The sequence below is a fragment of the Oncorhynchus mykiss genome, chromosome 1 (genome assembly GCF_057628025.1).
Source record: "Oncorhynchus mykiss isolate SJ-2025 chromosome 1, ASM5762802v1, whole genome shotgun sequence".
Classification (NCBI taxonomy): Eukaryota; Metazoa; Chordata; class Actinopteri; order Salmoniformes; family Salmonidae; genus Oncorhynchus; species Oncorhynchus mykiss.
In genome coordinates this window covers 5,110,443-5,137,805 of record NC_143022.1, presented here as the reverse complement: position 1 = coordinate 5,137,805, position 27,363 = coordinate 5,110,443, and the positions used below count along the sequence as shown (strand labels likewise).

Genomic DNA, 27,363 nt, shown 5'->3' with positions numbered 1-27,363 from the left:
TCTGTACCGGTACCCCCTGTATATAGCCTCCACATTGACTCTGTACCGGTACCTCCTGTATATATCCTCCACATTGACTCTGTACCGTAACACTCTGTATATAGCGTCCACATTGACTCTGTACCGGTACCCCCTGTATATAGCCTCCACATGGACTCTGTACCGGTGCCCCCTGTATATATCCTCCACATTGACTCTGTAACGTAACACCCTGTATATAGCCTCCACATTGACTCTGTACCGTAACACCCTGTATATAGCCTCCACATTGACTCTGTACCATAATACTCTGTATATAGCCTCCACATTGACTCTGCACCTTAACACCCTGTATATAGCCTCCACATTGACTCTGTACCGTAACACCCTGTATATAGCCTCCACATTGACTCTGTACCGTAATACCCTGTATATAGCCTCCACATTGACTCTGTACCAGTACTCCCTGTATATATCCTCCACATTGACTCTGTACCGTAACACCCTGTATATAGCCTCCACAATGACTCTGTACCGGTACCCCCTGTATATCGCCTCCACATTGACTCTGTACCGTAACACCCTGTATATAGCCTCCACATTGACTCTGTACCATAATACTCTGTACATAGCCTCCACATTGACTCTGTACCATAATACTCTGTATATAGCCTCCACATTGACTCTGTACCGTAACACCCCATATATAGCCTCCACATTGACTCTGTACCGTAACACCCTATATATAGCCTCCACATTGACTCTGTACCGTAATACCCTGTATATAGCCTCCACATTGACTCTGGACCAGTACCCCCTGTATATATCCTCCACATTGACTCTGTACCGTCACACCCTGTATATAGCCTCCACATTGACTCTGTACCATAATACTCTGTATATAGCCTCCACATTGACTCTGTACCGTAACACCCTGTATATAGCCTCCACATTGACTCCGTACCATAATACTCTGTATATAGCCTCCACATTGACTCTGTATCGTAATACCCTGTATATAGCCTCCTCATTGACTCCGTACTGTAATACTCTGTATATATCCTCCACATTGACTGTGTACCATAATACTCTGTATATAGCCTCCACATTGACTCTGTACCATAATACTCTTTATATAGCCTCCACATTGACTCTGTACCGTAACACCCTGTATATAGCCTCCACATTGACTCTGTACCGTAACACCCTGTATATAGCCTCCACATTGACTCTGTACCGTAACACCGTGTATATAGCCTCCACATTGACTCCGTACCATAATACTCTGTATATAGCCTCCACATTGACTCTGTACCGTAATACCCTGTATATAGCCTCCTCATTGACTCCGTACTGTAATACTCTGTATATATCCTCCACATTGACTGTGTACCATAATACTCTGTATATAGCCTCCACATTGACTCTGTACCATAATACTCTGTATATAGCCTCCACATTGACTCCGTACTGTAATACTCTGTATATAGCCTCCACATTGACTCCGTACTGTAATACTCTGTATATATCCTCCACATTGACTCTGTACTGTAATACTCTGTATATAGCCTCCACATTGACTCTGTACCGTAATACTCTGTATATAGCCTCCACATTGACTCTGTACCGTAATACCCTGTATATAGCCTCCATTGACTCTGTACCGTAATACTCTGTATATAGTCTCCACATTGACTCTGTACCGGTACCCCCTGTATATAACCTCCACATTCACTCCGTACTGTAGTACTCTGTATATAACCTCCACATTGACTCCGTACTGTAATACTCTGTATATAACCTCCACATTGACGCTGTACCGTAATACTCTGTATATAGCCTCCATATTGACTCTGTACCGTAATACTCTGTATATAGCCTCCACATTGACTCTGTACCATAATACCCTGTATATAGCCTCCATTGACTCTGTACTGTAATACTCTGTATATAACCTCCACATTGACTCTGTACCGTAATACCCTGTATATAGCCTCCACATTGACTCTGTACCGTAATACTCTTTATATAGCCTCCACATTGACTCTGCACCGTAATACTCTGTATATAGCCACCACATTGACTCTGTACCGTAATACCCTGTATATAGCCTCCACATTGACTCTGTACCGTAATACCCTGTATATATCCTCTACATTGACTCCGTACTGTAATACTCTGTATATAACCCCGCTTCTGTTATTTACTGTTGCTTTTTAATGACTTGTTTTTCTTCTCTTACTTTTTAAAACGTTTTTTTTTCTCAAAACTGCATTGCTGGGTAAGGGCTTGTAAGTAAGCATTTCATTGTAAGGTCTACATCTGTGTATTCAGCACGTGACAAATAACATTTGATTTGATTTGAAACCATGTTACTAGGAATTTATCTTGGCGTTGGATGGGATGGATGGATGGATGGATGGATGGATGGATGGATGGATGATTGGGTGGGTGAACAGATTAATGGATGAATGAATGAATGAATGAATGGGTGATTGAAGGGATGGATTAAGGATGGATGATTGGGTGGGTGAACAGATGGATGGATGGATGGATGATTGGGTGGGTGAACAGATGGATGGATGGATGGATGATTGGGTGGGTGAACAGATGGATGGATGGATGGATGATTGGGTGGGTGAACAGATGGATGGATGGATGGATGATTGGGTGGGTGAAGGGATGGATGGATGGATGGATGATTGGGTGGGTGAACAGATGGATGGATGGATGGATGATTGGGTGGGTGAACAGATGGATGGATGGATGGATGATTGGGTGGGTGAACAGATGGATGGATGGATGGATGATTGGGTGGGTGAACAGATTAATGAATGAATGAATGAATGAATGAATGGGTGATTGAAGGGATGGATTAAGGATGGATGATTGGGTGGGTGAAGGGATGGATTAAGGATGGATGATTGGGTGGGTGAAGGGATGGATGAATGAATGAATGATTGGGTGGGTGAAGGGATGGATTAAGGATGGATGATTGGGTGGGTGAAGGGATGGATTAAGGATGGATGATTGGGTGGGTGAAGGGATGGATTAAGGATGGATGATATATGACGGCCAGGGGTTTATTTTTCTTTGGGGTGTTTGGGTTTGTCAGTAATTCAAATGGGATTTTATTCTAAAGATCGTGGCTTTGTTCCAATATCCACACTAGCAATACCACTTAGCCTCAGGCATTATATACTGAGCCTGCATTCTAAATGGAACACAGGCTCTGTTTGAGAAGGTTTGGTTTGAGTCCCAAATATCTCTCTATTCCCTATGTAGTGCACTACTTTTGAACATAGGGGCTACTTTTCCGTTTGGGATGTGCAACCTTGGTGAGGTGAAGTTTCCATACTGTACCATGTTGGCCGTGAATGAATAGAGTCATTAATTACAAAATGTCGTGTTGATGAGGGAATTTTACTGCATGGGAAGACTTGAACTAACTAACAGACCAGAATAGATGTTCATTAACTAACACGTTAAAGACATGGTGGGAGTAGAGCGGAGACGCGTAGACGGGGAAAACTAGGATACTCCAGCAGAAAGACAGGACAAAACACAGCAACAATGAATGATTGAAGATCCAGACTTGTCCGTGCTGCAACTGTAAGGCAGTGAAACAAGACTGTAAAGGGGTGTGTAACCTGTGGCAGTGACTCTGTAAAGGGGTTTGTAACCTGTGGCAGTGAAGTCAGACGCAGGAGAGCAGAACTAGGTAATAGCCAGAGCCGTTAAATTCAAAACCAACGGCATAAAGAAATAACCAAAACCCTGACGCGGTACCAGTAAACAAGTGGACAAGCACTTACAAACAAACAATTCTGCACAAAGACATGGGGTGGGGAACAGAGAATTAAATACACAACACTTCATGGGGGAAATGAGAACCATTTGTGTGTAGGAAAACAAGACAAAACAAATGGAAAATGAAAAGTGGATGGACGATGGCTAGGAGACCGGTGACGCCGAACGCCGCCCGAACAAGGAGCGGAACCGACTTGGGTTGAAGTCGTGACAGCAACACATTGGAACCAAATCCCATTGCTCTGTCAATGATAAATGACTCAATGATTCATGAATCAATTAATGAATCAACTGATTTCTCTACATCAGGCAGTTCAGTAACATTTGAAATCTCCATTGACTTACTGACGTGTACCATCTTGATCTGTAGCAGTACACACCTCAGTGTAGATACATCAGTCAGACAGCACTGTGCTCTGTCCATCCATCTACCCCTCCACTGTGCTGGGTCCATCCATTCACAGGCCTCTACCGAGGTGTCAGGCCTCTACCGAGGTGTCAGGGCTCTACCGAAGTGTCAGACCTCTACCGAGGTGTCAGGCCTCTACCGAGGTGTCAGGCCTCTACCGAGGTGGCAGGGCTCTACCGAGGTGTCAGGCCTCTACCGAGGTGGCAGGGCTCTACTGAGGTGTCAGGCTTCTACCGAGGTGGCAGGGCTCTACCGAGGTGGCAGGGCTCTACCGAGGTGGCAGGGCTCTACTGAGGTGTCAGGCCTCTACCGAGGTTTCAGGCCTCTACCGAGGTGGCAGGCCTCTTCCGAGGTGTCAGGCCTCTACCGAGGTGTCAGGCCTCTACCGAGGTGGCAGGCCTCTACCGAGGTGTCAGGCTTCTACCGAGGTGGCAGTCCTCTACCGAGGTGTCAGGCCTCTACCGAGGTGGCAGGATCGAACACTGTATTTCCAGTTCTTTCTGTTTTTCATCCCAATGTGAAAAGAGCAGCAGGATGAAATATAGAAATGGTTGTGTTGCACTGCGACTCTCTACCTCACGATATCACTCAATGCGGCTTGGACAGAACTTTAACCTCCCTAGAAATGTATCACACTACAATACTATTCTTCCTCAGTACACTCCTCACTGCTGCTGGGCTGAACTTTAGGCTCCCTACGAATTACCACATTGTCTCTTGTCTCATTAGCTCTAAGCTAACCATAGCAACTAAACAGTAGCAGAACCAGTCGCTGATGGCCCTGCTTAAAACACCTCAAGTTGAATGCAACGTGTCATTAGGAAGACGATAATTTATGTTTTGGTTGCTAGAGAGTGTTAGGGGAAATTAGTTTTAATTTATCTGTCGTTTGGCATATCTTGTTGAAATTAATTTTGGCGCCCGAATAAAACTGTTCACCGTGGAGGTTTGTATGCTTTATTAGCTAGATGGATCATTGATCTCAAATGACTCAGACATTTCACTTGTTATTGTTCTTCTGTCTCAACGTGAGTAGATTTCACTAGTGTTACATCACACAGTAGGTTCTGTACATACTAGTCCCATCGGGCGGCACACAATTGGCCTCAGCGTCGTCCGGGTTACGGTTTGGCCGGGGTAAGCCGTCATTGTAAAATAAGAATTTGTTCTTAACTGACTTGCCTAGTTAAATAAATGTTAGATAAATGTTAAATATAGGTTAAATATAGGGTAAATAAATGTTAGATAAATGTTAAATAAATGTTAGATAAATGTTAAATATGTTAGATAAATGTTAGATAAATGTTAAATAAATGTTAGATAAATGTTAGATAAATGTTAGATATATGGTAGATAAATGTTAGATAAATGTTAGATACATGTTAAATAAATGTTAGATATATGGTAGATAAATGTTAGATAAATGTTAAATACATGTTAGATAAATGTTAGATACATGTTAGATAAATGTTAGATATATGGTAGATAAATGTTAGATAAATGTTAAATAAATGTTAAATAAATGTTAGATATATGGTAGATAAATGTTAGATAATGTTAGATAAATGGTAGATAAATGTTAGATAAATGTTAGATAAATGTTAGATATATGGTAGATAAATGGTAGATAAATGTTAGATAAATGTTAGATAAATGTTAGATAAATGTTAGATAAATGTTAGATAAATGTTAAATAAATTGTGAATATTAAGTAGATAAATGTTAGATCAATGTTAGATAAATGTTAGATAAATGTTAAATAAATGTTAGATAAATGTTAGATAAATGTTAAATAAATAAATAAAAAGGGCATTACACGGTAGGTTCTGTACACTGTCTGGAAATAGAATATATGGAAAGGTGTGGGAACCTCTAACATTGGAAATCTGACTGGTGAACTCATGGTTATTTCTGTGGTGTTTCATCATGCAGTATGCTCTGTCATGTTCAGTGGCGCACCAAGGACCAAATTAGTGTTTCTTATTGGACAAGTCCAGGAAAGTTACTTCCTGTTTCAGTCAGTTTTCTTCAGTTTGGTACCGAGTGAACATTACCCAACGTTCCCTTGTTCTCTGCAGGACGGTGGCCGCCACCAACATGAACGAGACTAGCAGTCGCTCCCACGCCGTGTTCAACATTATCTTCACACAGAAACGCCTCGACGCTGAGACTGATAACACCTCAGAGAAGGTAGGAAGGGCGCCGTCTCAGCCCGAGGGGTCTCTCTTCATATACAGTACAATGAAATGCAACCAGAGCTCTCTCTCCTCATCCCTTCTAAAAAATATCAGAGGGATGCCAAAGAGAAGGGATGGGATGAGTTTGAGATTCATCCCATCTCCCTTAGCTGCTTGAACTCTGTGACTTTAAGCCTGTTGAAAAAGAAAAAAAAGCTATTCATCGCTGTTTTTGCTACCAGTTGTGGGGCTGCCGCTTGCCTCTGAGTCTGAGGGCGCTTGGAAATGTGTCTGTGGCATTGTGATGGAGGGTGTCTTGTGCCAACTGTTGAATGAATCAGTTTTGAAAATAAATGACTTTGGCTGGCGTTTTCAGTCAACTCATGCGTTTCTCTGCGCTACCATTGATGTTTTCTGTCACAGGTCAGCAAAATCAGCCTGGTGGATTTGGCCGGCAGCGAGAGGGCCGACTCCACAGGCGCCAAGGGGACCCGGCTCAAGGTGAGACGTTCTCCTTCCTCTTCCTCCTCCTCCTCTCCCTCTGCTTCTCTGTTGCATAGTTTTCAAGTTTTTAGTCTATTTGTTAATGTGTAATTCATACATTTAAAATCTTGCAATTGAATATACTGCTGGCAGTGAGGACCCCTATACCTAGGGTGTATATTGGTGAAGTGATTGAGTTGCTGTTGATAATATTAACCATGTTGACCATGTTGACCATGTTGACTATATTGACCATGTTGACCATATTGACCATGTTGACCATGTTGACCATGTTGACTATATTGACCATGTTGACCATGTTGACCATATTGACCATGTTGACCATGTTGACCATATTGACCATGTTGACCATGTGACCATATTGACCATATTGACCATGTGACCATATTGACCATATTGACCATGTTGACTATATTGACCATGTTGACCATGTTGACCATGTGACCAGGTTGACCATATTGACCATGTTGACCATATTGACCATGTTGACCATATTGACCATGTTGACCATATTGACCATGTTGACTTTATTGACCATGTTGACCAAGTTGACTATATTGACCATGTTGACCATGTTGACTATATTGACCATGTTGACCATATTGACCATGTTGACTATATTGACCATGTTGACTATATTGACCATATTGACCATGTTGACTATATTGACCATGTTGACTATATTGACCATGTTGAACATGTTGACTATATTAACCATGTTGACCATCTTGACCATGTTGACCATGTGCACCATCTTGACCATATTGACCATGTTGACCATGTTGACCATGTTGACCATGCTGGTCATGTTGACCATAAAGACCATGTTAGTCATGTTGGTCATGTTGACCATGTTGACCATGCTGGTCATGTTGACCATAAAGACCATGTTAGTCATGTTGGTCATGTTGACCATATTGACCATGTTGGTCATGTTGGTCATGCTGGTCATGTTGGTCATGCTTGTCATGTTGGTCATGTTGATCATGCTGGTCATGTTAGTCATGTTGACCATGTTGACCATATTGACCATGTTGGTCATGTTGACAATATTGACCATGCTGGTCATGTTGACCATGTTGACCATGTTGGTCATGTTGACCATGTTGGTCATGTTGACCATATTGACCATGTTGACCATGCTGGTCATGTTGACCATGTTGACCATGTTGGTCATGTTGACCATGTTGGTCATGTTGACCATATTGACCATATTGACTATGTTGACCATATTGACCATGTTGACCATATTGACCATATTGACCATGCTGGTCATGTTGACCATGTTGACCATGCTGGTCATGTTGACCATGTCGACCATGCTGGTCATGTTGACCATATTGACCATGTTAACCATGCTGGTCATGTTGACCATAAAGACCATGTTAGTCATGTTGGTCATGTTGACCATGTTAACCATGCTGGTCATGTTGACCATGTTGACCATATTGACCATGTTGACCATGCTGGTCATGTTGACCATGTTGACCATATTGACCATGTTGACCATGTTGGTCATGTTGACCATGTTGGTCATATTGACCATGTTGACCATGCTGGTCATATTAGTCATGTTGACCATGCTGGTCATGTTGGTCATATTGACCATGTTGACCATGCTGGTCATATTAGTCATGTTGACCATGCTGGTCATGTTGGTCATATTGACCATGTTGACCATATTACTCCTTGACTGCTACAGGAAGGAGCGAACATCAACAAATCACTGACCACTCTGGGGAAAGTAATCTCTGCTTTGGCCGAAGTGGTACGTATCATTTTTATGTCATATATCAAACATGCATCATTCATCATTTTTTTGGGACAATATATAAGGTGGAAATTAAAGTTTATCTTTTATGATTCACTTTGTAGGATTCTGCACAAAATAAGAACAAGAAGAAAAAGAAAGTGGAGAGTCACATCCCTTACAGAGACTCTGTGTTGACCTGGCTACTGAGAGAGAACTTAGGTAGGAACCTTTAACTTTACAGAGACTCTGTGTTGACCCGGCTACTGAGAGAGAACTTAGGTAGGAACCTTTAACTTTACAGAGACTCTGTGTTGACCCGGCTACTGAGAGAGAACTTAGGTAGGAACCTTTAACTTTACAGAGACTCTGTGTTGACCCGGCTACTGAGAGAGAACTTAGGTAGGAACCTTTAACTTTACAGAGATTCTGTGTTGACCTGGCTACTGAGAGAGAACTTAGGTAGGAACCTTTAACTTTACAGAGACTCTGTGTTGACCTGGCTACTGAGAGAGAACTTAGGTAGGAACCTTTAACTTTACAGAGACTCTGTGTTGACCTGGCTACTGAGAGAGAACTTAGGTAGGAACCTTTAACTTTACAGAGATTCTGTGTTGACCTGGCTACTGAGAGAGAACTTAGGTAGGAACCTTTAACTTTACAGAGATTCTGTGTTGACCTGGCTACTGAGAGAGAACTTAGGTAGGAACCTTTAACTTTACAGAGACTCTGTGTTGACCTGGCTACTGAGAGAGAACTTAGGTAGGAACCTTTAACTTTACAGAGATTCTGTGTTGACCCGGCTACTGAGAGAGAACTTAGGTAGGAACCTTTAACTTTACAGAGATTCTGTGTTGACCTGGCTACTGAGAGAGAACTTAGGTAGGAACCTTTAACTTTACAGAGATTCTGTGTTGACCTGGCTACTGAGAGAGAACTTAGGTAGGAACCTTTAACTTTACAGAGATTCTGTGTTGACCCGGCTACTGAGAGAGAACTTAGGTAGGAACCTTTAACTTTACAGAGATTCTGTGTTGACCCGGCTACTGAGAGAGAACTTAGTTAGGAACCTTTAACTTTACAGAGATTCTGTGTTGACCTGGCTACTGAGAGAGAACTTAGGTGGGAACCTTTAACTTTACAGAGATTCTGTGTTGACCTGGCTACTGAGAGAGAACTTAGGTAGGAACCTTTAACTTTACAGAGATTCTGTGTTGACCTGGCTACTGAGAGAGAATTTACGTGGGAACTAACTTTACAGAGATTCTGTGTTGACCCGGCTACTGAGAGAGAACTTAGGTAGGAACCTTTAACTTTACAGAGATTCTGTGTTGACCCGGCTACTGAGAGAGAACTTAGGTAGGAACCTTTAACTTTACAGAGATTCTGTGTTGACCCGGCTACTGAGAGAGAACTTAGGTGGGAACCTTTAACTTTACAGAGATTCTGTGTTGACCTGGCTACTGAGAGAGAACTTAGGTAGGAACCTTTAACTTTACAGAGATTCTGTGTTGACCCGGCTACTGAGAGAGAACTTAGGTAGGAACCTTTAACTTTACAGAGATTCTGTGTTGACCCGGCTACTGAGAGAGAACTTAGGTAGGAACCTTTAACTTTACAGAGATTCTGTGTTGACCCGGCTACTGAGAGAGAACTTAGGTAGGAACCTTTAACTTTACAGAGATTCTGTGTTGACCCGGCTACTGAGAGAGAACTTAGGTAGGAACCTTTAACTTTACAGAGATTCTGTGTTGACCCGGCTACTGAGAGAGAACTTAGTTAGGAACCTTTAACTTTACAGAGATTCTGTGTTGACCTGGCTACTGAGAGAGAACTTAGGTGGGAACCTTTAACTTTACAAAGATTCTGTGTTGACCCGGCTACTGAGAGAGAACTTAGGTAGGAACCTTTAACTTTACAGAGATTCTGTGTTGACCCGGCTACTGAGAGAGAACTTAGGTAGGAACCTTTAACTTTACAGAGATTCTGTGTTGACCCGGCTACTGAGAGAGAACTTAGGTAGGAACCTTTAACTTTACAGAGATTCTGTGTTGACCTGGCTACTGAGAGAGAACTTAGGTGGGAACCTTTAACTTTACAAAGATTCTGTGTTGACCTGGCTACTGAGAGAGAACTTAGGTAGGAACCTTTAACTTTACAGAGATTCTGTGTTGACCTGGCTACTGAGAGAGAACTTAGGTAGGAACCTTTAACTTTACAGAGATTCTGTGTTGACCTGGCTACTGAGAGAGAACTTAGGTAGGAACCTTTAACTTTACAGAGATTCTGTGTTGACCCGGCTACTGAGAGAGAACTTAGTTAGGAACCTTTAACTTTACAGAGATTCTGTGTTGACCTGGCTACTGAGAGAGAACTTAGGTGGGAACCTTTAACTTTACAGAGATTCTGTGTTGACCTGGCTACTGAGAGAGAACTTAGGTAGGAACCTTTAACTTTACAGAGATTCTGTGTTGACCTGGCTACTGAGAGAGAATTTACGTGGGAACTAACTTTACAGAGATTCTGTGTTGACCCGGCTACTGAGAGAGAACTTAGGTAGGAACCTTTAACTTTACAGAGATTCTGTGTTGACCTGGCTACTGAGAGAGAACTTAGGTGGGAACCTTTAACTTTACAGAGATTCTGTGTTGACCTGGCTACTGAGAGAGAACTTAGGTAGGAACCTTTAACTTTACAGAGATTCTGTGTTGACCTGGCTACTGAGAGAGAATTTACGTGGGAACTAACTTTACAGAGATTCTGTGTTGACCCGGCTACTGAGAGAGAATTTAGGTAGGAACCGATAATCTGGTTTGTGAGAGAGAATTTAGGTAGGTAAAGATAGCTATTATAACCTTCTATTAGTCCTAGTGTATGCACAGTATGTAACAGATCTTAATTAATCTTACAGATCCTAGTTAATCTTACAGGTCCTAATTCATCTGACAGATCCTAATTCATCTTAACTCCTTTCTTGTTCAGGGGGAAACTCTCGTACTGCCATGGTTGCTGCTCTCAGTCCAGCTGACATCAACTATGACGAGACTCTCAGCACACTCAGGTAAAGGAACAGAGAACTCTCTCTCTCTCTCTCTCTCTCTCTATTTCTCTCTCTCTCTATTTGTCCCTCTTCTCTCTCTCTCTCTCTCTCTGTCTCTCTCTCTCACAGCAGCTGATCAAAGATGAATTGATGGACAAGACCTTGTAGAATAGAGCGAGCCCATTATTGCATTTCCTCATTGGCTTGTTCCCTGTGCCAGATTCACTCTTAAAAGACCCTTCCAAGTTGCAGCTGCAGTGTTAGACTGCTGCATGCGGTAATCCATTCAAATCAAATCAAATCAAATTTTATTTGTCACATACACATGGTTAGCAGATGTTAATGCGAGTGTAGCGAAATGCTTGTGCTTCTAGTTCCGACAATGCAGTAATAACCAACAAGTAATCTAACTAACAATTCCAAAACTACTGTCTTGTACACAGTGTAAGGGGATAAAGAATATGTACATAAGGATATATGAATGAGTGATGGTACAGAGCAGCATAGGCAAGATACAGTAGATGGTATCGAGTACAGTATATACATATGAGATGAGTATGTAAACAAAGTGGCATAGTTAAAGTGGCTAGTGATACATGTATTACATAAGGATACAGTCGATGATATAGAGTACAGTATATACGTATGCCTATGAGATGAATAATGTAGGGTAAGTAACATTATATAAGGTAGCATTGTTTAAAGTGGCTAGTGATATATGTACATAATTTCCCATCAATTCACATTATTAAAGTGGCTGGAGTTGAGTCAGTGTCAGTGTGTTGGCAGCAGCCACTCAATGTTAGTGGTGGCTGTTTAACAGTCTGATGGCCTTGAGATAGAAGCTGTTTTTCAGTCTCTCGGTCCCAGCTTTGATGCACCTGTACTGACCTTGCCTTCTGGATGATAGCGGGGTGAACAGGCAGTGGCTCGGGTGGTTGATGTCCTTGATGATCTTTATGGCCTTCCTGTGACATCGGGTGGTGTAGGTGTCCTGGAGGGCAGGTAGTTTGCCCCCGGTGATGCGTTGTGCAGACCTCATCACCCTCTGGAGAGCCTTACGGTTGAGGGCGGAGCAGTTGCCGTACCAGGCGGTGATACAGCCCGCCAGGATGCTCTCGATTGTGCATCTGTAGAAGTTTGTGAGTGCTTTTGGTGACAAGCCAAATTTCTTCAGCCTCCTGAGGTTGAAGAGGCGCTGCTGTGCCTTCTTCACAATGCTGTCTGTGTGAGTGGACCAATTCAGTTTGTCTGTGATGTGTATGCCGAGGAACTTAAAACTTGCTACCCTCTCCACTACTGTTCCATCGATGTGGATAGGGGGGTGTTCCCTCTGCTGTTTCCTGAAGTCCACAATCATCTCCTTAGTTTTGTTGACGTTGAGTGTGAGGTTATTTTCCTGACACCACACTCCGAGGGCCCTCACCTCCTCCCTGTAGGCCGTCTCGTCGTTGTTGGTAATCAAGCCTACCACTGTTGTGTCGTCCGCAAACTTGATGATTGAGTTGGAGGCATGCGTTGCCACGCAGTCGTGGGTGAACAGGGAGTACAGGAGAGGGCTCAGAACGCACCCTTGTGGGGCCCCAGTGTTGAGGATCAGCGGGGAGGAGATGTTGTTGCCTACCCTCACCACCTGGGGGCGGCCCGTCAGGAAGTCCAGTACCCAGTTGCACAGGGCGGGGTCGAGACCCAGGGTCTCGAGCTTGATGACGAGCTTGGAGGGTACTATGGTGTTGAATGCCGAGCTGTAGTCAATGAACAGCATTCTCACATAGGTATTCCTCTTGTCCAGATGGGTTAGGGCGGTGTGCAGTGTGGTTGAGATTGCATCGTCTGTGGACCTATTTGGGCGGTAAGCAAATTGGAGTGGGTCTAGGGTGTCAGGTAGGGTGGAGGTGATATGGTCCTTGACTAGTCTCTCAAAGCACTTCATGATGACGGAAATGAGTGCTACGGGGCGGTAGTCGTTTAGCTCAGTTACCTTAGCTTTCTTGGGAACAGGAACCATGGTGGCCCTCTTGAAGCATGTGGGAACAGCAGACTGGTATAGGGATTGATTGAATATGTCCGTAAACACACCGGCCAGCTGGTCTGCGCATGCTCTGAGGGCGCGGCTGGGGATGCCGTCTGGGCCTGCAGCCTTGCGAGGGTTAACACGTTTAAATGTCTTACTCACCTCGGCTGCAGTGAAGGAGAGACCGCATGTTTTCGTTGCAGGCCGTGTCAGTGGCACTGTATTGTCCTCAAAGCGGGCAAAAAAAGTTATTTAGTCTGCCTGGGAGCAGGACATCCTGGTCCGTGAATGGGCTGGATTTCTTCCTGTAGTCCGTGATTGACTGTAGACCCTGCCACATGCCTCTTGTGTCTGAGCCGTTGAATTGAGATTCTACTTTGTCTCTGTACTGACGCTTAGCTTGTTTGATAGCCTTGCGGAGGGAATAGCTGCACTGTTTGTATTCGGTCATGTTACCAGACACCTTGCCCTGATTAAAAGCAGTGGTTCGCGCTTTCAGTTTCACGCGAATGCTGCCATCAATCCACGGTTTCTGGTTAGTGAATGTTTTAATCGTTGCTATGGGAACGACATCTTCAACGCACGTTCTAATGAACTCACACACCGAATCAGCGTATTCGTCAATGTTGTTGTCTGACGCAATACGAAACATGTCCCAGTCCACGTGGTGGAAGCAGTCTTGGAGTGTGGAGTCAGCTTGGTCGGACCAGCGTTGGACAGACCTCAGCGTGGGGGCCTCTTGTTTTAGTTTCTGTCTGTAGGCAGGGATCAACAAAATGGAGTCGTGGTCAGCTTTTCCGAAAGGGGGGCGGGGCAGGGCCTTATATGCGTCGCGGAAGTTAGAGTAACAATGATCCAAGGTCTTTCCACCCCTGGTTGCGCAATCGATATGCTGATAAAATTTAGGGAGTCTTGTTTTCAGATTAGCCTTGTTAAAATCCCCAGCTACAATGAATGCAGCCTCCGGATGAATGGTTTCCAGTTTGCAAAGAGTTAAATAAAGTTTGATCAGAGCCATCGATGTGTCTGCTTGGGGGGGGATGTATACGGCTGTGATTATAATCGAAGAGAATTCTCTTGGTAGATAATGCGGTCTACATTTGATTGTGAGGAATTCTAAATCAGGTGAACAGAAGGATTTGAGTTCCTGTATGTTTCTTTCATCACACCATGTTGCGTTAGTCATAAGGCATACGCCCCCGCCCCTCTTCTTACCAGAAAGATGTTTGTTTCTGTCTGCGCGATGCGTGGAGAAACCCGTTGGCTGCACCGCTTCGGATAGAGTCTCTCCAGTGAGCCACGTTTCCGTGAAGCAAAGAACGTGACAGTCTCTGAAGTCCCTCTGGAATGCTACCCTTGCTCGGATTTCATCAACCTTGTTGTCAAGAGACTGGACATTGGCAAGAAGAATGCTAGGGAGTGGTGCACGGTGTGCCCGTCTCCGGAGTCTGACCAGAAGACCGCCTCGTTTCTTTTTCGGAGTTGTTTTTTTTTGGGTCGCTGCATGGAATCCACTCCGTTGTCCTGTTTGTAAGGCAGAACACAGGATCCGCGTCGCGAAAAACATATTCTTGGTAGTACTGATGGTGAGTTGATGCTGATCTTATATTCAGTAGTTCTTCTCGACTGTATGTAATGAAACCTAAGATGACCTGGGGTACTGATGTAAGAAATAACACGTAAAAAAACAAAAAACTGCATAGTTTCCTAGGAACGCGAAGCGAGGCGGCCATCCCTGTCGGCGCCGGAAGTTAAGTTCATGAGATTTGTGTGTGTGTGTGTGTGTGTGTGTGTGTGTGTGTGTGTGTGTGTGTGTGTGTGTGTGTGTGTGTGTGTGTGTGTTCGAGACCAGGTCTCATCATGCCAATGATCCTTTCCCCTCAACAGGTACGCAGACCGAGCCAAACAGATTCGCTGTAATGCTGTGATCAACGAGGACCCGAACAATCGATTGGTTCGTGAGCTGAAGGAGGAGGTGGGCCGTCTGAGGGACTTGCTCCTATCCCAGGGCTTGGGAGACATCCTTGAGAGTAAGGGCTCGTCCAATGGGCTGTCCTGGCCTTCTATACTGTAATCATGATTGGTGATGCTACGGTTGCAACATTCTGGTAACTTCCCGGGTTTTCCAGGAAGATTCTGGAACCGGGAAGGGAGTGAGCAGGAAATCCAGATTACTCCAACTAGGATTCCTGGGAAACCTGGGAATTTGGAGAAAGTTACAGGAATTTAGCATCTCTGTAGAGCTAGAGATGGTGTAGCTATTTAGGGTGGAAACCACATCTCAGTCACAAGTCAATGGAAATCCCTAGCTATTCACTCACTGCCCCCCCCCCTCCCAATGTCTCTCTCTCGCTCTCTCCTGCCCACTTCCTTGGCACTCACAGTCTCCGGTCTCCTTTTTGTCCTCTCTAATCACTTCACACATCTCTCACAAACCTCGTTCAGTCTGCTGTGTTAACAGAAGATTGCGTGGATCAGTCTAACTTACCCTTCTTTACTTACCCCTCTTCTGACGAATGAGTTTCAATGGCAAATTAGGATGCAAAACAACCAAGCCTATGAATTCAACTCAGAGAATGATTGAAACCAAGACGATACTTAGTAATAAAACAAGTCTTATTGATATGGACTAACTACTTTATTCCTGATTATATGTACATATCTACCTCAATTACCTGGTATCCCTGCACATTGACTAGGTACTGGTACTTCCTGTATATAGCCATGTTATTACCTGGTACCCCTGTACATTGACTCAGTACTGGTACTCTGTATGTTAGCTTCACCAGTATGTTAGCAGCATCAGTATGTTAGCAGGACCAGTATGTTAGCAGGACCAGTATGTTAGCTGAACCAGTGTGTTAGCTTCACCAGTATGTTAGCAGGACCAGTATGTTCGCACCACCAGTATGTTAGCACCACCAGTATGTTAGCAGGACCAGTATGTTAGCAGGACCAGTATGTTCGCACCACCAGTATGTTAGCAGGACCAGTATGTTCGCACCACCAGTATGTTAGCAGGACCAGTATGTTAGCATGACCAGTATGTTAGCAGGACCAGTATGTTAGCAGGACCAGTATGTTAGCAGGACCAGTATGTTAGCTTCATCAGTATGTTAGCAGGACCAGTATGTTAGCTTCACCAGTATGTTAGCAGGACCAGTATGTTAGCAGGACCAGTATGTTAGCAGGACCAGTATGTTAGCAGGACCAGTATGTTAGCAGGACCAGTATGTTAGCAGGACCAGTATGTTAGCATGACCAGTATGTTAGCAGGACCAGTATGTTAGCAGGACCAGTATGTTAGCAGGACCAGTATGTTAGCTTCATCAGTATGTTAGCAGGACCAGTATGTTAGCTTCACCAGTATGTTAGCAGGACCAGTATGATAGCAGGACCAGTATGTTAGCAGGACCAGTATGTTAGCAGGACCAGTATATTAGCTTCACCAGTATGTTTGCAGGACCAGTATGTTAGCAGGACCAGTATGTTAGCAGGACCAGTATGTTAGCAGGACCAGTATGTTAGCATGACCAGTATGTTAGCAGGACCAGTATGTTAGCAGGACCAGTATGTTAGCAGGACCAGTATGTTAGCTTCATCAGTATGTTAGCAGGACCAGTATGTTAGCTTCACCAGTATGTTAGCAGGACCAGTATATTAGCTTCACCAGTATGTTAGCAGGACCAGTATGTTAGCAGGACCAGTATGTTAGCAGGACCAGTATGTTAGCAGGACCAGTATGTTAGCAGGACCAGTATGTTAGCAGGACCAGTATGTTAGCAGGACCAGTATGTTAGCAGGACCAGTATGTTAGCAGGACCAGTATGTTAGCAGGACCAGTATGTTAGCAGGACCAGTATGTTAGCAGGACCAGTATGTTAGCAGGACCAGTATGTTAGCAGGACCAGTATGTTAGCAGGACCAGTATGTTAGCAGGACCAGTATGTTAGCAGGACCAGTATGTTAGCAGGACCAGTATATTAGCTTCACCAGTATGTTAGCAGGACCAGTATATTAGCTTCACCAGTATGTTAGCAGGACCAGTATGTTAGCAGGACCAGTATGTTAGCATGACCAGTATGTTAGCAGGACCAGTATGTTAGCATGACCAGTATGTTAGCAGGACCAATATGTTAGCAGGACCAGTCTGTTAGCAGGACCAGTATGTTAGCTTCACCAGTATGTTAGCAGGACCAGTATGTTAGCATGACCAGTATGTTAGCAGGACCAGTCTGTTAGCAGGACCAGTATGTTAGCTTCACCAGTATGTTAGCAGGACCAGTATGTTAGCAGGACCAGTATGTTAGCAGGACCAGTATGTTAGCAGGACCAGTATGTTAGCTTCACCAGTATGTTAGCAGGACCAGTATGTTAGCAGGACCATTATATTAGCAGGACCATTATGTTAGCAGGACCAGTATGTTAGCAGGACTATTATGTTAGCAGGACCAGTATGTTAGCAGGACCAGTATGTTAGCAGGACCAGTGTGTTAACACCACCAGTATGTTAGCTTCACCAGTATGTTAGCAGGACCAGTGTGTACGCAGGACCAGTATGTTAGCAGCACCAGTATGTTAGCAGGACCAGTATGTTAGCAGGACCATTATGTTAGCAGGACCAGTATTGTTAGCAGGACCATTGTGTTAACACCACCAGTATGTTAGCACAACCAGTATGTTAGCTTCACCAGTATGTTAGCAGGACCAGTATGTTAGCAGGACCAGTATTTTAGCAGGACCAGTATGTTAGCATGACCAGTATATTAGCTTCACCGGTATGTTAGCAGGACCAGTATGTTAGCATGACCAGTATATTAGCTTCACCGGTATGTTAGCAGGACCAGTATGTTAGCAGGACCAGTATATTAGCTTCACCGGTATGTTAGCAGGACCAGTATATTAGCTTCACCGGTATGTTAGCAGGACCAGTATGTTAGCAGGACCAGTATGTTAGCAGGACCAGTATGTTAGCAGGACCAGTATATTAGCTTCACCGGTATGTTAGCAGGACCAGTATGTTAGCAGGACCAGTATGTTAGCAGGACCAGTATGTTAGCAGGACCAGTGTGTTAGCTTCACCGGTATGTTAGCTTCACCAGTATGTTAGCAGGACCAGTATGTTAGCAGGACCAGTATGTTAGCAGGACCAGTATGTTAGCAGGACCAGTATGTTAGCAGGACCAGTATGTTAGCAGGACCAGTATGTTAGCTTCACCAGTATGTTAGCAGGACCAGTATGTTAGCAGGACCAGTATGTTAGCAGGACCAGTATGTTAGCAGGACCAGTATGTTAGCAGGACCAGTATATTAGCAGGACCAGTGTGTTAGCAGGACCAGTATGTTAGCAGGACCAGTATGTTAGCAGGACCAGTATGTTAGCAGGACCAGTATGTTAGCAGGACCAGTATGTTAGCAGGACCAGTATGTTAGCAGGACCAGTATATTAGCAGGACCAGTGTGTTAGCACCACCAGTATGTTAGCAGGACCAGTATGTTAGCAGGACCAGTATGTTAGCAGGACCAGTGTGTTAGCAGGACCAGTATGTTAGCAGGACCAGTATATTAGCTTCACCAGTATGTTAGCAGGACCAGTATGTTAGCAGGACCAGTATGTTAGCTTCACCAGTATGTTAGCAGGACCAGTATGTTAGCTTCACCAGTATGTTAGCAGGACCAGTATGTTAGCTTCACCAGTATGTTAGCAGGACCAGTATGTTAGCAGGACCAATATGTTAGCAGGACCAGTCTGTTAGCAGGACCAGTATGTTAGCTTCACCAGTATGTTAGCAGGACCAGTATGTTAGCAGGACCAGTATGTTAGCAGGACCAGTATGTTAGCAGGACCAGTATGTTAGCAGGACCAGTATGTTAGCAGGACCAGTATGTTAGCTTCACCAGTATGTTAGCAGGACCAATATGTTAGCTTCACCAGTATGTTAGCAGGACCAGTATGTTAGCAGGACCAGTATATTAGCTTCACCAGTATGTTAGCAGGACCAGTATGTTAGCTTCACCAGTATGTTAGCTTCACCAGTATGTTAGCTTCACCAGTATGTTAGCAGGACCAGTGTGTTAGCAGGACCAGTGTGTTAGCATGACCAGTATGTTAGCAGGACCAATATGTTAGCAGGACCAGTCTGTTAGCAGGACCAGTATGTTAGCTTCACCAGTATGTTAGCAGGACCAGTATGTTAGCAGGACCAGTGTGTTAGCATGACCAGTATGTTAGCAGGACCAATATGTTAGCAGGACCAGTCTGTTAGCAGGACCAGTATGTTAGCTTCACCAGTATGTTAGCAGGACCAGTATGTTAGCATGACCAGTATGTTAGCAGGACCAGTCTGTTAGCAGGACCAGTATGTTAGCTTCACCAGTATGTTAGCAGGACCAGTATGTTAGCAGGACCAGTATGTTAGCAGGACCAGTATGTTAGCAGGACCAGTATATTAGCTTCACCAGTATGTTAGCAGGACCAGTATGTTAGCAGGACCAGTATGTTAGCAGGACCAGTATGTTAGCAGGACCAGTATGTTAGCTTCACCAGTATGTTAGCAGGACCAATATGTTAGCAGGACCAGTATGTTAGCAGGACCAGTATGTTAGCTTCACCAGTATGTTAGCAGGACCAGTATGTTAGCAGGACCAGTATGTTAGCAGGACCAGTATGTTAGCATGACCAGTATGTTAGCAGGACCAGTATGTTAGCAGGACCAGTATGTTAGCTTCACCAGTATGTTAGCAGGACCAGTATGTTAGCTTCACCAGTATGTTAGCAGGACCAATATGTTAGCAGGACCAGTATGTTAGCAGGACCAGTATGTTAGCAGGACCAGTATATTAGCTTCACCAGTATGTTAGCAGGACCAGTATATTAGCTTCACCAGTATGTTAGCAGGACCAGTATATTAGCTTCACCAGTATGTTAGCAGGACCAGTATGTTAGCAGGACCAGTCTGTTAGCAGGACCAGTATGTTAGCAGGACCAGTATGTTAGCAGGACCAGTATATTAGCTTCACCAGTATGTTAGCAGGACCAGTATATTAGCTTCACCAGTATGTTAGCAGGACCAGTATATTAGCTTCACCAGTATGTTAGCAGGACCAGTATATTAGCTTCACCAGTATGTTAGCAGGACCAGTATGTTAGCAGGACCAGTATATTAGCTTCACCAGTATGTTAGCATGACCAGTATATTAGCTTCACCAGTATGTTAGCAGGACCAGTATGTTAGCAGGACCAGTATGTTAGCAGGACCAGTATGTTAGCAGGACCAGTATGTTAGCAGGACCAGTATATTAGCTTCACCAGTATGTTAGCAGGACCAGTATGTTAGCAGGACCAGTATGTTAGCAGGACCAGTATGTTAGCAGGACCAGTATGTTAGCAGGACCAGTATGTTAGCAGGACCAGTATATTAGCAGGACCAGTATGTTAGCAGGACCAGTCTGTTAGCAGGACCAGTATGTTAGCTTCACCAGTATGTTAGCAGGACCAGTATATTAGCTTCACCAGTATGTTAGCAGGACCAGTATGTTAGCACCACCAGTATGTTAGCAGGACCAGTATATTAGCAGGACCAGTATGTTAGCAGGACCAGTATGTTAGCAGGACCAGTATGTTAGCAGGACCAGTATGTTAGCAGGACCAGTATGTTAGCAGGACCAGTATGTTAGCAGGACCAGTATGTTAGCAGGACCAGTATGTTAGCAGGACCAGTATGTTAGCAGGACCAGTATGTTAGCAGGACCAGTATGTTAGCAGGACCAGTATGTTAGCTTCACCGGTATGTTAGCAGGACCAGTATGTTAGCAGGACCAGTATATTAGCAGGACCAGTATGTTAGCAGGACCAGTCTGTTAGCAGGACCAGTATGTTAGCTTCACCAGTATGTTAGCAGGACCAGTATATTAGCTTCACCAGTATGTTAGCAGGACCAGTATGTTAGCACCACCAGTATGTTAGCAGGACCAGTATATTAGCAGGACCAGTATGTTAGCAGGACCAGTATGTTAGCAGGACCAGTATGTTAGCAGGACCAGTATGTTAGCAGGACCAGTATGTTAGCAGGACCAGTATGTTAGCAGGACCAGTATGTTAGCAGGACCAGTATGTTAGCAGGACCAGTATGTTAGCAGGACCAGTATGTTAGCAGGACCAGTATATTAGCTTCACCAGTATGTTAGCAGGACCAGTATGTTAGCAGGACCAGTATGTTAGCAGGACCAGTATGTTAGCAGGACCAGTATGTTAGCAGGACCAGTATGTTAGCAGGACCAGTATATTAGCTTCACCAGTATGTTAGCAGGACCAGTATGTTAGCAGGACCAGTATGTTAGCAGGACCAGTATGTTAGCAGGACCAGTATGTTAGCAGGACCAGTATGTTAGCAGGACCAGTATGTTAGCAGGACCAGTATGTTAGCTTCACCAGTATGTTAGCATGACCAGTATGTTAGCAGGACCAGTATGTTAGCTTCATCAGTATGTTAGCAGGACCAGTATGTTAGCAGGACCAGTATGTTAGCAGGACCAGTATGTTAGCAGGACCAGTATGTTAGCAGGACCAGTATATTAGCTTCACCAGTATGTTAGCAGGACCAGTATATTAGCTTCACCAGTATGTTAGCAGGACCAGTATGTTAGCAGGACCAGTCTGTTAGCAGGACCAGTATGTTAGCAGGACCAGTATGTTAGCAGGACCAGTATGTTAGCATGACCAGTATATTAGCTTCACCAGTATGTTAGCATGACCAGTATATTAGCTTCACCGGTATGTTAGCAGGACCAGTATATTAGCTTCACCAGTATGTTAGCAGGACCAGTATATTAGCTTCACCAGTATGTTAGCAGGACCAGTATGTTAGCAGGACCAGTATGTTAGCAGGACCAGTATGTTAGCTTCACCAGTATGTTAGCAGGACCAGTATGTTAGCTTCACCAGTATGTTAGCAGGACCAGTATGTTAGCAGGACCAGTATGTTAGCAGGACCAGTATGTTAGCAGGACCAGTATGTTAGCAGGACCAGTATGTTAGCAGGACCAGTATGTTAGCAGGACCAGTATGTTAGCAGGACCAGTATGTTAGCAGGACCAGTATATTAGCTTCACCGGTATGTTAGCAGGACCAGTATGTTAGCAGGACCAGTATGTTAGCTTCACCAGTATGTTAGCAGGACCAGTATATTAGCTTCACCGGTATGTTAGCATGACCAGTATATTAGCTTCACCGGTATGTTAGCAGGACCAGTATATTAGCTTCACCAGTATGTTAGCATGACCAGTATGTTAGCAGGACCAGTATGTTAGCAGGACCAGTATATTAGCTTCACCGGTATGTTAGCAGGACCAGTATGTTAGCAGGACCAGTATGTTAGCTTCACCGGTATGTTAGCAGGACCAGTATATTAGCTTCACCAGTATGTTAGCATGACCAGTATATTAGCTTCACCGGTATGTTAGCAGGACCAGTATATTAGCTTCACCAGTATGTTAGCATGACCAGTATGTTAGCTTCACCGGTATGTTAGCAGGACCAGTATATTAGCTTCACCGGTATGTTAGCAGGACCAGTATGTTAGCAGGACCAGTATGTTAGCAGGACCAGTATGTTAGCAGGACCAGTATATTAGCTTCACCAGTATGTTAGCAGGACCAGTATATTAGCTTCACCGGTATGTTAGCAGGACCAGTATATTAGCTTCACCAGTATGTTAGCAGGACCAGTATGTTAGCAGGACCAGTATGTTAGCAGGACCAGTATGTTAGCAGGACCAGTATGTTAGCAGGACCAGTATGTTAGCAGGACCAGTATGTTAGCAGGACCAGTATGTTAGCTTCACCAGTATGTTAGCAGGACCAGTATGTTAGCAGGACCAGTATGTTAGCAGGACCAGTATGTTAGCAGGACCAGTATGTTAGCTTCACCAGTATGTTAGCAGGACCAGTATGTTAGCAGGACCAGTATGTTAGCAGGACCAGTATGTTAGCAGGACCAGTATGTTAGCAGGACCAGTATGTTAGCAGGACCAGTATGTTAGCAGGACCAGTATGTTAGCAGGACCAGTATGTTAGCAGGACCTGTATATTAGCTTCACCAATATGTTAGCAGGACCAGTATGTTAGCAGGACCAATATGTTAGCAGGACCAATATGTTAGCAGGACCAGTATGTTAGCTTCACCAGTATGTTAGCAGGACCAATATGTTAGCAGGACCAGTCTGTTAGCAGGACCAGTATGTTAGCAGGACCAGTATGTTAGCAGGACCAGTATATTAGCTTCACCAGTATGTTAGCAGGACCAGTATGTTAGCAGGACCAATATGTTAGCAGGACCAGTCTGTTAGCAGGACCAGTATGTTAGCTTCACCAGTATGTTAGCAGGACCAGTATATTAGCTTCACCAGTATGTTAGCAGGACCAGTCTGTTAGCAGGACCAGTATGTTAGCTTCATCAGTATGTTAGCAGGACCAGTATGTTAGCAGGACCAGTATGTTAGCAGGACCAGTATGTTAGCAGGACCAGTATGTTAGCAGGACCAGTATGTTAGCAGGACCAGTATATTAGCTTCACCAGTATGTTAGCAGGACCAGTATGTTAGCAGGACCAGTATGTTAGCTTCACCAGTATGTTAGCAGGACCAGTCTGTTAGCAGGACCAGTATGTTAGCTTCACCAGTATGTTAGCAGGACCAGTATGTTAGCAGGACCAGTATGTTAGCAGGACCAGTATGTTAGCAGGACCAGTATGTTAGCAGGACCAGTATGTTAGCAGGACCAGTGTGTTAGCAGGACCAGTATGTTAGCAGGACCAGTATATTAGCTTCACCAGTATGTTAGCAGGACCAGTCTGTTAGCAGGACCAGTATGTTAGCAGGACCAGTATGTTAGCAGGACCAGTATATTAGCTTCACCAGTCTGTTAGCAGGACCAGTATGTTAGCTTCACCAGTCTGTTAGCTTCACCAGTGTGTTAGCAGGACCAGTATATTAGCTTCACCAGTCTGTTAGCAGGACCAGTATGTTAGCTTCACCAGTATGTTAGCAGGACCAGTATGTTAGCTTCACCAGTATGTTAGCAGGACCAGTATGTTAGCAGGACCAGTATGTTAGCAGGACCAGTATGTTAGCAGGACCAGTATATTAGCTTCACCAGTATGTTAGCAGGACCAGTATGTTAGCTTCACCAGTATGTTAGCAGGACCAGTATGTTAGCAGGACCAGTATGTTAGCTTCACCAGTATGTTAGCAGGACCAGTATGTTAGCAGGACCAGTATATTAGCTTCACCAGTATGTTAGCAGGACCAGTATGTTAGCAGGACCAGTATGTTAGCAGGACCAGTGTGTTAGCAGGACCAGTATGTTAGCAGGACCAGTATGTTAGCTTCACCAGTATGTTAGCAGGACCAGTATGTTAGCAGGACCAGTGTGTTAGCAGGACCAGTGTGTTAGCATGACCAGTATGTTAGCAGGACCAATATGTTAGCAGGACCAGTCTGTTAGCAGGACCAGTATGTTAGCTTCACCAGTATGTTAGCAGGACCAGTATGTTAGCAGGACCAGTGTGTTAGCATGACCAGTATGTTAGCAGGACCAATATGTTAGCAGGACCAGTCTGTTAGCAGGACCAGTATGTTAGCTTCACCAGTATGTTAGCAGGACCAGTATGTTAGCATGACCAGTATGTTAGCAGGACCAGTCTGTTAGCAGGACCAGTATGTTAGCTTCACCAGTATGTTAGCAGGACCAGTATGTTAGCAGGACCAGTATGTTAGCAGGACCAGTATGTTAGCAGGACCAGTATGTTAGCAGGACCAGTATGTTAGCAGGACCAGTATGTTAGCTTCACCAGTATGTTAGCAGGACCAGTATATTAGCTTCACCAGTATGTTAGCAGGACCAGTCTGTTAGCAGGACCAGTATGTTAGCAGGACCAGTCTGTTAGCAGGACCAGTATGTTAGCAGGACCAGTATGTTAGCAGGACCAGTATGTTAGCTTCACCAGTATGTTAGCAGGACCAGTATGTTAGCAGGACCAGTATGTTAGCAGGACCAGTATGTTAGCAGGACCAGTATGTTAGCTTCACCAGTATGTTAGCAGGACCAGTATGTTAGCAGGACCAGTATGTTAGCAGGACCAGTATGTTAGCAGGACCAGTATGTTAGCAGGACCAGTATGTTAGCAGGACCAGTATTGTTAGCAGGACCAGTATTGTTAGCAGGACCAGTATGTTAGCAGGACCAGTATATTAGCTTCACCAGTATGTTAGCAGGACCAGTATGTTAGCAGGACCAGTATGTTAGCAGGACCAGTGTGTTAGCATGACCAGTATGTTAGCAGGACCAATATGTTAGCAGGACCAGTCTGTTAGCAGGACCAGTATGTTAGCTTCACCAGTATGTTAGCAGGACCAGTATGTTAGCATGACCAGTATGTTAGCAGGACCAGTCTGTTAGCAGGACCAGTATGTTAGCTTCACCAGTATGTTAGCAGGACCAGTATGTTAGCAGGACCAGTATGTTAGCAGGACCAGTATGTTAGCAGGACCAGTATGTTAGCAGGACCAGTATGTTAGCAGGACCAGTATGTTAGCTTCACCAGTATGTTAGCAGGACCAGTATATTAGCTTCACCAGTATGTTAGCAGGACCAGTCTGTTAGCAGGACCAGTATGTTAGCAGGACCAGTCTGTTAGCAGGACCAGTATGTTAGCAGGACCAGTATGTTAGCAGGACCAGTATGTTAGCTTCACCAGTATGTTAGCAGGACCAGTATGTTAGCAGGACCAGTATGTTAGCAGGACCAGTATGTTAGCAGGACCAGTATGTTAGCTTCACCAGTATGTTAGCAGGACCAGTATGTTAGCAGGACCAGTATGTTAGCAGGACCAGTATGTTAGCAGGACCAGTATGTTAGCAGGACCAGTATGTTAGCAGGACCAGTATTGTTAGCAGGACCAGTATTGTTAGCAGTACCAGTATGTTAGCAGGACCAGTATATTAGCTTCACCAGTATGTTAGCAGGACCAGTATGTTAGCAGGACCAGTATATTAGCTTCACCAGTATGTTAGCAGGACCAGTATATTAGCTTCACCAGTATGTTAGCAGGACCAGTATATTAGCTTCACCAGTATGTTAGCAGGACCAGTATGTTAGCTTCACCAGTATGTTAGCAGGACCAGTATGTTAGCAGGACCAGTATGTTAGCAGGACCAGTATGTTAGCAGGACCAGTATGTTAGCAGGACCAGTATGTTAGCAGGACCAGTATGTTAGCAGGACCAGTATGTTAGCTTCACCAGTATGTTAGCAGGACCAGTATATTAGCTTCACCAGTATGTTAGCAGGACCAGTATGTTAGCAGGACCAGTATGTTAGCAGGACCAGTATGTTAGCAGGACCAGTATGTTAGCAGGACCAGTATATTAGCTTCACCGGTATGTTAGCAGGACCAGTATATTAGCTTCACCAGTATGTTAGCAGGACCAGTATGTTAGCAGGACCAGTATGTTAGCAGGACCAGTATGTTAGCAGGACCAGTATGTTAGCTTCACCAGTATGTTAGCAGGACCAGTATGTTAGCAGGACCATTATATTAGCTTCACCAGTATGTTAGCAGGACCAGTATGTTAGCTTCACCAGTATGTTAGCAGGACCAGTATGTTAGCAGGACCATTATATT

General features: G+C 44.3%; 1 protein-coding gene across 1 annotated transcript in view; it reads left to right on the top strand.

The window, feature by feature from the left end:
• The window catches only part of LOC110486761 (kinesin-like protein KIF1A), a 185,676-nt gene that overhangs the window by 58,718 nt on the left and 99,595 nt on the right, over positions 1–27,363 (top strand). The window contains exons 7-12 of the mRNA XM_090182482.1: positions 6,277–6,388; positions 6,799–6,876; positions 8,582–8,647; positions 8,755–8,851; positions 11,612–11,690; positions 15,571–15,713. Of these exons, the coding sequence (XP_090038608.1) occupies positions 6,277–6,388; positions 6,799–6,876; positions 8,582–8,647; positions 8,755–8,851; positions 11,612–11,690; positions 15,571–15,713 (575 nt within the window). The remainder of the gene's footprint in view (positions 1–6,276; positions 6,389–6,798; positions 6,877–8,581; positions 8,648–8,754; positions 8,852–11,611; positions 11,691–15,570; positions 15,714–27,363) is intronic.